Here is a 12,471-nt window from a genome sequence, read left to right on the forward strand (position 1 = left end):
TTAAATGACTTCATAGTGCTTATTGCTATGTCCAATTAGTGTATTTATGTCTTCTGTTTACTATACATATATATACATATATACACACACATATATATGTGTGTGTGTGTATATATATATTCCCCCCCCCTCCCCGAGACGAAGTCTTACTCTGTCACCCAGAGCTGGAGTGCAATGGCGTGATCTCAGCTCACTGCAACCTCTGCCTCCCGGGTTCAAGCAATTCTCCTGCCTCAGATTCCCAAGTAGCTGGGATTACAGGTGCGCACCACCACGCCTGGCTAATTTTTTTGTATTTTTAGTAGAGACAGGGTTTCACCATGTTGGCCAGGCTGGTCTGGAACTCCTGACCTCATGATCTGCACGCCTCAGCCTCCCAAAGTACTGGGATTACAGGCACGAGCCACCGTGCCCAGCCTACTATCTACCTTTATCTCAACAGAATGTCAATTTCATGGGAACACGGCTGGTATTCTTAGTACCTGAACTAATGTCTGGCATCAAACAGGCATTCAGTAAGTATCTGTTGAATGAACAAATGATTAATGAATCCCACCCTCCTTTCCCTTGTCACCTATACATTTGGAACAAGATGTGTTTAGGAAGTTTGGGCAGGTAAAGACTGAAATGATTGTGATTTGTACACCCCTCCCCAGGCAACTAGCAAGAATCAGTGATTCAGAAGTCTAGGTAAAATAACCCATCTGAATTTCTCCTGGTATTATAGAACTAATCTTTAATTCAAAGAGTCTTACTATGCAATCGACAATATTTGGTAGTAATTCAAGCTCCTCTACCCATCTAAAATTTTTTTAATTACATGGACATTAAATATATTTACTTAAACCAAATATACATTCAGAAGGCATACTTATCTGTTCAGGTGGTCTAATGAGAATCACTAAATGGCAGGTTAGAAGAAATGATACTAAAAACTATAGATTAATAAAGGTCACACTTTGTCACATACCAGTATGCTTTTTCAAAGGTAATGAGTCCGTTTTACAACAGTATATTTTTATATTTTCAGGTGCTAATTCCACTTTATTTGATCTATTATATACTTTTATTCCAATTTAAATTACTTCAAACAAAAAAAACCTTTATTAATTGTCACGAACTGTGAATGCCAGGGTGTTTCTGAAATGTTAGAATGATATATCTGAGGGAAGGCCACAATGATGTCTGAAAGAAGGCCACAATCTGTGGAGCATTTACCTTCTCATGATTTACAGCATAATGCCAATCCAGAGAGCGGTATGATACCTATTTATCCATAGTAACTGACTGTACTTATAAAATATGTCTAAATACAGATTTTAAAAAGCCATTTTCAATAAAAAGAAATAAAGCACTATACATGCTACAACATAAATGAACTTTGAAACATGCTGAGAAAAAGAAGCCAGTCACAAAAGATCACATACTGTATGAATCCATGTATATAAAATGGCCAGAATAGACAATTCAGACACAGAAAAAGTAGATTTATGGGTACAGGGAAAAATGGAGAGTGAGTACTCATGCATACATGGTTTCTCTTCAGGGTAGAATGTTCTGAAATCACACAGTAGAGAAGGTAACACAACTATGTTAATATATTAAAAACTACTAAAACATATACTTTTAAAAAGTGAATTTCATGATATATGTATGATATCTCAATAAAGCTGTAATTTTTTAAAAAGCTACTTTCACAAGAATTAACCAAATGACATGTTTAGACATAAGCTTCTAAATTCTGTGGCAAATTCTAAACTAAGGTAAAATATAAAACTTCTTATTCAGGAAATATGTTCCACATCATGTCGCCACCCATATTCAAATAAAATATTCTACCTGGCAGTTGTCCTTGCTGAAGGCTCTCCATTTTCATGTAAGGCATCACCATTTTGCTGTATTTCTACTGAACAACAAGAAAGAAAGAAACTAGGTTTTTATATACTTCTTGCTCATTCTTTTTCCTTTAAATTTTACAAACATATAAAGTTAGCTTACTGGTTGGAGATGAGCTGCAGTTTGTTATATTTTCTTGCTCAATCACCAATCCATCAAGCACAACTGTCAATTCACCAGTCTGTGCTATGCCATTCTTGTTTTCCAAGGAAAGTTTTAATTGTTCTTTCACTCTTTCCACTAGAAAGAAGAATATTCTAATTTAAAAGCTTTTGCCATACATAAAAATGCTTCAGAAATCAAAATTACATTTCAAGAATCACTCTAATTCAGTACTTGACATTTGGAAGGAATTCTTTGCATGCCTTTGACACTTAGTTAAGTAATTCCTCTTTCCCCCTCAATCCCATGCTTTCAATATCAGCTTTAATTGCTTCTGTGCATATTATAAATGTTGGAGAACATATAAATACATCTAAATAATAACTGTAGCAATTATCTAAACTTGCTTTTCAGCTTAAGGTACCACAGAGGACTCTTGTGGCTGAGGCAAAATTTCTGCGCAAGAGTCAGGTAAGTTTGGTTTCAAATTCCAGTTCTGCTACTTACTGGCCGTGTATTCAGCAACTTACTCAAACGTCTTTAAGCCTTGGTTTCTTAATTACAAAATGGAGACGATGGATTTCAAACTAAAGGGACAGTGTTGAGGACCAAATGCAAAACCATACAGACAGCTCTAGCACCACTTCTGAGGCACAGTTTACATGCTCGATAAATGCTACGTATTGTGACAATCGTTTATCATCATTTTCATATAAGGATAAATACTTCCTTCCCATTATTAGAACAACTAGTTCTTTCTTAAATTCAAGGTCATTTTGCTTCAATTTCTATTAGACTATATATTTAGACTATGTATTAAGTGATATATTAGACTTCTATATATTAGACTATATATTAATAGTTATTAGAAGGGGCTTAGAGAAAAGTAGAGATGAAGGTAAAAGAATACAGCTTCAGTTAGAAGGAATTTTTGTTTCTTTGAGATATTGTACAGTGTGATTTACACAGTAAATAATGTGTGGTACATTCAAAATTGCTAACAGTAAATTCCAAATGTTCTCATCACAAAAAAAAACATAAGTATTTGAGGTGACAGACATGTTAATACACTTGGTTTAATTATTCCACATTGTATTAATTGATCATAACATCACTCCGTATCCCATAAATATACACAACTACAATTTGTCAATTTATAATTTAAAAATAAAAACTAAAAGAGAAAGTTATCAGTGATCACTTTATTATTCAAACTGAGGCCAAATACTTCAATCTGATCTTCGGTGGCTTTCTGCAGTTTTTGCAATCACGGAACATTTCACGTTTTAGATGAAGTCCTTAACTTTGATCTTTCCTATATTTGATCTTTCCTATATTTAACAAATTTGGGTGGGGAGGGGAGGTTCTCCATTTACCAAATGCCCAGAATAAGTATGTTCACAGTTATCTATGTACAGAAAAGACAAGACAAAAATCTAGAACTACTAATCACTGGACAGAAATTCTTTGTGGCTAGGCCTGGTGGCTCACACTTGTAACCCCAGCACTTTGGGAGGCCGACACAGGAGGATCCCTTGAGTTAGGAGTTTGATACCAGCAACACAGTGAGATCTAGTCTCTATAAAAAATTTAAAAATTAAGGCCAGGCATGGTGGCTTACGCCTCTAATCCTAGCATTTTGGGAGGTGAGGTAGGCGGATCACTTGAGCCCAGGAGTTCAAGACCAACCTGGCCAGCATAGCAAGACCCTGTCTCTATTTTATTTTTTAAATTAAAAATTAGCCAGGTGCAGTGGCATGTTCCTGTATTCCCAGCTACTCAGGAGGCTGAGATGAGAGGATCCTGTAAGCCCAGGAGTTCAAGGCTGCAGCAAATGATGAATGCACTATTGCACTCTAGTGGGAGTAACAGAGTGAGGCCCTGTCTCAAAAAAGAAAGAAGGAAAGAAAAAGAAATTGTTAGCAAAAAAAAAGTTTAAACCATGTAATAAAAGACCTTATAGAATACCCCAACCATTTGTAGCATCACAGACCTCAATTCTACTTTACATCCCCCCCAAAAAAAAACCAAACAAAAAAAAAACCAATTAAACAACTAGAAAAACTAAAGGAAATACAAAAGCACACACACAAAAAAACTATAAAAGCAGCCAGGCACAGTGGCTCACGCCTGTAATCCCAGCATTTTGGGAGGCCGAGGCGGGTAGATCACAAAGTCAGGAGATCAAGACCATCCTGGCCAACATGGTGAAACTCCGTCTCTATTAAAAATACAAAAAAATTAGCTGGGTGGCAGGCACCTGTAGTCCCAGCTACTTGGGAGGCTGAGGCAGAATTGCTTGAATCTGGGAGGCAGAGGCTGCAGTGAGCCCAGATTGCGCCACTGCACTCTAGCCTGGGCGACAGAGCAAGACTTCTTCTCCAAAAAAAAAAAAAGAAAACTACAAAAGCACAAATTTCAGCTTTCTCTAATAATCAATATCTGAAGAAAACTATATTGACTGACATACAATTGCATTCTTGTCATCTCCCATGATTTCAAGTGTCTGGAATTTGGTGATTTGGTTTCTCCTTAAAATATGAAGCTGTTTGACCAGATTCCTAAAGAACAGCCTTTTAAAATCTCTTTAGTGTGTGTTTCTTGGTAAGTTCTTTCACTTTTATTTATCTATAAATGTCTGCATTCTCATCCTCAAAAGACAGACTTGTTGGACATATAATTTTATATCGGTAATGATCTCCTCTCAACTCTTTGAAGATATTTTTCCACTATCTTCTCCTATTACTAATTCTGCAATTCTAATTCATAAATCTTTGCAAATACCCAGTTTTTCTCTACAGCTGCTTTTTAAATTTATTTGTCTTTGGTATTATGCATTTCACTATGATATGGGGAGGTAGACCAAAAAACAAAAACATTCTTTTAGTGGTAAGTGCATTGAAGGAAATGAGCAAAGCAGTGGTAAGGAGGTCCCCTTTAGGCTGGTCAGGGTTTGATCCTGACCTGGTCACCTAGTGGCCTGGTCACTAGGCATGACTTTCTCTTTGCTCTCTTGTTTGGGACAGTATGAATCTGTGGACTCACGTTTTTCATTAGTGTTCAAAAACTTGCAGCCATTCTCTCTTAAAATATCTCCTCAAAAATCTGGCCCATTACCTATTTTTCATAAATAAAGTTTTATTTGAACACAGTCACACTCATTCATTTACATATTTTCTATGGCTGCTTTCACGTTAAAATGGCAAGTTAATTGGTGTAACAGAAACCACATATGGCCTACATGCTCAAATGTTTACAATCTGTCTCTTTACGGAAAACCTCTGCTTCTGGTGGCTTATTCCCTTACGTTTATTATCTGACGTTAGCTTAAACTAATTTTAAGCTAATTTTTACCAGTGGTTTGATGATATGCCCTAATTTTACAGTGGTTTCATTGTACACCCAAGAGTGTAGACTAGAGGAGTTCAAGTTCAGCTCCCTTATCTCTGGCTATTAGCCAAAAGCTCAGCATCATTAAATCTGCTATTGGTATGGCAGACTATTCTAATTCTGGTTCATGAGGTTTTCTTTACCCCAATCCCCTCATCTCCTGGCTTTTTTTTTTTTTTTTTTAAGAAGAACAGTCCTCTACCTTTTTGCAAAATCATCAATGCCACAAAGATTTGTTCAATCCAGTACCTAGGTTTTCTGCAGTGGGAGGGTGTTTACAGTATATATTATTTCACAATTCTGAACATGGAACATTTTGGATCATAAAACTGGAAGGACAATCACATAAATAATTCCCATCTACATGTGAATGTATATGTGTGTGTCAGAGGGAAAAAGATATTATTCTGTCATAGTATAAACAAACCAACTCAGACATATTTATCCATTCAATATTTGAGTGCCTGCAGTGTGCCAGGCACTGTAGCTGGGGAAGAAGCAGGACAAACCCTGACTAGCCTAAAGGAGATCTCCTTACCACTGCTTTGCTCATTTCCTTCAATGCACTTACCACAAAAAGAATGTTTCTGTTTTTCAGTCGACCTCCCCAAACGAACTGAAATCTCTAGCAGAGCAGAGAGATCTTGTCCAACTAATTCAGTGATGTATCCTCAGCAGCTGAGAGAAGGTAAGTGCTTAAGAAACATTTAAACTAAGTGATTAAGGTAGTCCTGTCCTAGGGGAACTTACTCTTACAAGGCAGAAGCTGATTTTTTTCGTACCTCCTAGCAATTTGAGACAGAACAACTTGAGTCTCTGAGGAGGCAGATAAATAAGTAGGTAATTTGTTCTATAAATCACGGATTTGTTGAAAACGTGTTTCAGAGATTTCTATTTAGCTCAGAGCCACATTTTGAAGCAGTTTTTAAAAACTGCTCAATGTATTATCTATTGCTGAGTAACAAATTATCCTAAAACTTACTGGCTAAAAATAACAATAATCACTCATTATTGCCAAGAACTCAAGAGGGGCACACACACATCTGGCAGGTGGGGGTGCTGGCTGCTGAGAGGAGACCTCAGTGCCCCTCCACAGGGCTTTGTGAGAGTCTTCCCAATGGTTGCTGATTTCCCATGGTGAGTACTCCAAGAGAACAAGGCAAAAGCTAAAATGCCTATACGACTAAGTCTCAGAGGTCATACACCATCACTTCTGCCACAATCTAGTGATCACACAGATCATCTGTGACACAGTGTGGGAGGGGGACTACAGAAGGGTGTTGGAACACCAGAAGGTATGAATGCTTGGAGGCCATTTTAGAGGCTGGCCAACGTACTCGTAAGTATGAGAAAAACCAAATTTTTAGAAACAAAATGAATACATAAGGTTACATAGCTTGTAAGCGACAGTCCCAATAATAGCAAAGTTTTCTAATTCCTAAGTCTTTTCATTATATCATGCTATGAGTCAATGTTCAACAACTCACAAAGTTAAGCTCCCACTTCCTGCCATGTAACAAAAAATTTCAGAATTTATTTACTTATTTATTTATAATAAATCTGTAATCCTAGCACTCTGGGAGGCTGAGGTGGGTGGATCACTTGAGGCCAGGAGTTCAAGATCAGCCTAGCCAACCCAGAGAAACCCTGCCTCAACTAAAAATACAAAAATTAGTCAGGCATGGTGGCACGTGCCTGCAGTCCCAGCTACTCACAAAGTTAAGTAGCTAGGGTTATCCCTAAGAGCCTTGAGGGGAGGCTGAGGCAAGGAGAATGGCTAGAACCCAGGAGGCAGAGGTTGCAGTGAGCCGAGATCGTGCCACTGCACTCCAGCCTGGGTGACAGAGTGAGACCCTGTCTCAAAAAAAATAAATAAATACAAATTAAAAAATAAAAAGACTAATGATTAACTGAGAGAAAAAAAATAAGAGCTCTTATGAATCAGTGAGAAAAAAACTAAACAAACCAATAAAAAAATGTACAGAGCATGAGACAATCATAAATGATGAAGTATGAATGATTAATAAACATCTGACCTTATTAATAATCAAAGAAATGCTTTGATAATAAAACTCATCTTTTTTACCAATTAATGTGGCAAATATTTACAAATGGGCACTGCCATATGCTACATTGTGTATATAAATTAGCAGAACTTTTCAGGAAGGCAGCTGAACTTCCTGAAAACTTTGCATTCCCTTTTACCTCCCAGTAATTTCAATACAAAAAAAATTTCTAAAGAATAAAGAGGCCGAGACGGGTGGATCACGAGGTCAGGAGATCGAGACCAACCTGGTGAACATGGTGAAACCCCGTCTCTACTAAAAAATACAAAAAACTAGCCGGGCGAGGTGGCGGTGCCTGTAGTCCCAGCTACTCGGGAGGCTGAGGCAGGAGAATGGCGTGAACCTGGGAGGCGGAGCTTGCAGTGAGCTGAGATCCAGCCACTGCAACTCCAGCCCGGGAGACAGAGCGAGACTCCGTCTCAAAAAAAAAAAAAAAAAAAAAAAAAAAAAAGAATAAAGAGGCACTTATATCACTGAATGTGAAAATACTGTTTATTCAAAGTTTGACTTCAAAATGTCTGAGTTTGTGTTGATAGTAAGTGAATTTATAAAACAAAATTTGTCTCAGTATAAACTAAATAAGCGAATTCACCCAGTTAATAAGGCTAAAGAAAATTATAAAATAAAATCCAATTTGATTATACTCTGTCCAGTACCACAAATGACACATTTCTCTGCTGTATTTCCCCACCATTCAATATAAAGAGAGAATTATTCATTATAAATCATTTTGGACATAATTTACTTTGAAATGACCTTAATGGATTTCAAAATGCTTTCCCTGACAAAAACTAAGTTCTTGGTTCTATTAACACCATAAAAAATAAATAAATAAAAAACCTCAGTCTAATTACCAGTATTTGAATGGCAGCCATCTCACTCCTCTCTGGAATATTTAAAGTGGTTCTCTCAGCCTCAAAATTGAAACACAAAGTGAAGTTCTAAATATACTCTAATGTGTATGTTAGCTATACTATTCCTACGGTTTTCACCTATGGGTATAGTGACAAAGATTCTCTCTTTAATCAAACTCTAGTCAGGGTCCTCAGAACCTTCTTGACTAGGCCTCAATCTTGACCTAGAAAAACTGCAAACTCAGCCCAAATTATTTCATCGGCAACTTCACTACCACAAGCACCACTTGGACCACCATTGCACACACACGGAAAGACTTCAGCAAGCATTACCATAGTTTCTAACAGTTCAAGGCTCTTAGGGATAACCCTAACTCCCCTTAAAGCGCCTGCCTGAGAAAACTTAAGGCTGCCAAAAGAATTTACTGCCTGTTGTAGCCAACACCTGATGATAGGCCCCCGACTCCTCTTTCTTAGAGCTTTTACTAAAAAGGGCTTACAATGGTAAATCCTTCCTCTGTCTCCTAGAATATGTGAGTGTCTTTCTCAAGGGCCTGAAAGACATTCCTTTAAAATGCAATCATCGGGAAGGATAGGGCTTTTGTCTCCCTGTCTCTGTGGGAGGACAGAATCCTGACTTTGTTACTTGCCAGCTACCAAACACAAGGGCCTAATTGCATTTACACTGACCGAGCTTTTGTAATTTTTCATTTTCCTGACTCTACTGAGCCTCCATTGAACCCCTCGCCCCCACTCCTTCATTCTCCTTTTAAAAGACCCAGTAACCTCTACACAAATCAAAATTGGGTTTGGTTCATGCTGGAATCTCTTCCTTATTGCAAAAACATATTACTGATTAAAGTATGTCCTAACCACTCTAAACAGTGTCCCAGTTTTGTTTATCTGTGACAATAGAGGGATTTTTTTTTTCCTATGTACTTTAAGCAATAGTGAGGCTGAGTAAGTGAAACATACCTCAGATATCAGTATCTCACACTGGTGACATGAAGGAAAGAAAGTTAAAAATACCACACATCTCTGCAGAGCCAAATAAATAATTTCCATACTTTGGAATGTTGTTCAAGTGACCTGAACACAGAACTGAAGGTTAACTGAGGCACAAATGATGGCTTAAATCCACAAACATTCTGAGACAATGTATTAGAGGATTAAAGGAGCAAAAGCTTTGGGACTTATACAAAACAGATGAAGGTTAAGCAGTGAAAGCTCACTAGGGTTTAAATGTGAAGAAGTGGAACAATCTCCCTAATAAGCCGCAGTGAGTTGGATTCTGAGGAAAACAATACAAATAATTTATGTGAGGTGAGTCTTGGGTTTTATTTAAGGTTACAAATGGTTGTAATAACACATGCCATCAAGGGTGAAGAAATTAAAAAAAAAAACTTCAAAAATAGAAAAAAATGCCTATTCATATAAATCGCTCCCCCACCATTACCCCAAATATATCTGAAAAGACAGATGAAAAACCATGAAATATAAGAGAAAACGATAGGGAGCCTTGAACAAAGGAAGAAATTAGCCTCATAAATCTGAAAAGGAACAAATGACCTCAACAACTGCAAAATCTATTTTGATATGGTAGACTGTTGGGTTCCTACTATGGTAGAATGGGGGAGTGGTCAGAACCACATATTCTTTCTATGTTTTGTATGTTTCTTCCTAAAACTCAATAAATGTTTATTTAATGAAGAAAAGTCCCAGATCTAAGAAAGTAAAAAATACAATTAATTTTAAGGGTTTCTAACTTTAAGCAAGTTATCAAAGCATACCTGAGGTAAAATATGCAACTTCTTGGAAGATAGGGAGATTTGAACCAAACATATCAAAACAACAAAGGCATTTTTATTTTAAAAAAATCATAAATAAGAAGACAATTCTACTGGCTGTTAGCAAATGGGAATATAAAATTAAAAAGCAACTCAGGTCTGATTTAAAAGACTGCAGAAGTCAAAAGAATAAATCCTTCTGTTCTACGAAAAACTTTTAAAATCTTAGGCAAATAAAATAAGAATTATTGGTTAATATAATCTACCAAGATGTTTAAATGAAATTATTAAGAACTATTATAAAAGAAATGATATTTTGAAGACTAAAAATACAATGGAAAACATGAAAATTTCAAAACAACATTGTAAGCAAGAAATAAAGGAATGACAAACAGTATCAATCAAAACCAGAACACAGACCAAACAGATGACACAGTGAAATACCTAGGGGGAAGAAAAGGCAATAAGGGATTATGATTAGATTATATTAGTATGTGTGCCAGGGGAAACACAAAAGACAAATGGCAGCAAATCATAATGAAGGAGAAAACAAACACAGATTTCAAACTAACAATTAAGAAAATACTCAAGGAGCTTCCAGAATTGATCCTTACAAAAAAGACAACCTAGCCAAGTGTAGTGGCATCAGAAGACTGTGGTGGGAGGATCGCTTGAGTCCAGGAGTTGGAGGCTACAGTACACTAGGATAGCACCTGTGAACAGTCACTGGCCTGGGCAACATTCAGAAAACAAAAAAAAAAGACAACCTGATATCTAGTGATAAAATTAAAACTCTACCTAAGAGAAATATAAAAGTAAGTAGGAAGGAAAGCAAAGCTATTACAAAAAAAAATGGCAGAGATAAATTCTGATTTTGCAATTCAAACACAAAAGAGTCTGATACTGCACTGACCAATACGGTAGCCAGTGGCCACATATGGCTATTTAAATGTAAATTTAATTAAAATAAATCAAGTTTAAAATTAAAGCCTTTAGTTCTACATGCCACATTACAAATGCTCAACTGCCATACATGACTAAAGGCTACCATATTGGATAGCAGAGATACAGAACATAACCATCACTGCAGAGGTTCTATTGGACAGCAGCCCTTACTGAACAGTGCTTAAATGAAGCTAACTTTTCATTATGAAGACGGAAGAAAATTATATAAAAATATAAAACACCAGCTAGGTTGTGGTGGGTCGTGCCTATAATCCTAGCACTTTCAGAGGCTGAGGCAGGCAGATCACTTGAGGTCAGGAGTTCGAGACCAGCCTGGCCAACATGGTGAAACCCCGTCTCTACCAAAAAATACAAAAATGAGCCGAACATGGTGGTCCATGGTAGCGCACGTCTGTAATCCCAGTTACTGAGGAGGCTGAGGTGGGAGAATTGCTTGAACCCAGGAGGCAAAGGCTGCAGTGAGCTGAGACTGCACCCCTGCACTCCAGCCTGAGTGACAGAGTGAGATCCTGTCTCAAGGGAAAAAAAAAAATAAATATATATATATATATCTATATATATATGAGAATGTGTCAGTAAAATTCAATGGTACTGGGATTACAAAAGTATATATTTTAAAAGATTAGAAATCAAGGTTATGGTCAAGACAACTGGTAATACAAAGTAGAATCTCTGTTGTTATTCACAGGCTGACTATTTTGGCACTCCCTTCTACCTTTTTCACAAGATTCTTGGTATTTTACCCTTTAAGTGGTTCTAATAAATATCTTTCCAATAAAAGATAAATGCCTAATACACAGGACCATTGCTAATGAAAGAATGTGAAAATAAAGGTCATTTAAGATATATATGGCGGCCGGGCGCAGTGGCTCAAGCCTGTAATCCCAGCACTTTGGGAGGCTGAGACGGGTGGATCACGAGGTCAGCAGATCGAGACCATCCTGGCTAACACGGTGAAACCCTGTCTCTACTAAAAAATACAAAAAAAAAAATCTAGCCGGGCGAGGTGGCGGGCGCCTGTAGTCCCAGCTACTCGGGAAGCTGAGGCAGGAGAATGGCGTAAACCTGGGAGGTGGAGCTTGCAGGGAGCTGAGATCCCGCCACTGCACTCCAGCCTGGGCGACAGAGCCAGACTCCGTCTCAAAAAAAAAAAAAAAAAAAAAAAAAAAGATATATATGGCAACTAATAAAAATAATTTAGCTTAACAAAAAGTTGGACCACTTCTGCTTCGGTCTGATGGCACCCCACAAAATTCATATGTTGAAACTTAATCACTACTGTGATAGTATTAAAAATTAGGGTCTTTAGAAGGGATTAAATCACAAGGGCACAGCTCTCATGGATGGAATTAGGGCCTTTATAAAAGGACTTGAGGGAGTGGGTGTGCCCTTTTCTGTCCCTTTTGCCAT

The 12,471-nt window shown here is 37.4% G+C and overlaps 1 protein-coding gene across 3 annotated transcripts in view; it reads right to left on the reverse strand.

Moving 5' to 3' along the window:
• WWP1 (WW domain containing E3 ubiquitin protein ligase 1) overlaps positions 1–12,471 on the reverse strand; it is a 140,593-nt gene that overhangs the window by 84,079 nt on the left and 44,043 nt on the right. For 2 of the 3 annotated variants that reach the window (XM_050801228.1, XM_050801226.1), the window contains exons 6-7: positions 1,999–2,136; positions 1,840–1,906 (exon numbers count right to left, since the gene is read on the reverse strand). In XM_050801228.1, the coding sequence (XP_050657185.1) occupies positions 1,840–1,906; positions 1,999–2,136 (205 nt within the window). The remainder of the gene's footprint in view (positions 1–1,839; positions 1,907–1,998; positions 2,137–12,471) is intronic. The other variant, XM_050801227.1, reaches the window with a different exon arrangement.

The sequence above is a fragment of the Macaca thibetana genome, chromosome 8, assembly GCF_024542745.1.
Source record: "Macaca thibetana thibetana isolate TM-01 chromosome 8, ASM2454274v1, whole genome shotgun sequence".
Classification (NCBI taxonomy): domain Eukaryota; kingdom Metazoa; phylum Chordata; class Mammalia; order Primates; family Cercopithecidae; genus Macaca; species Macaca thibetana.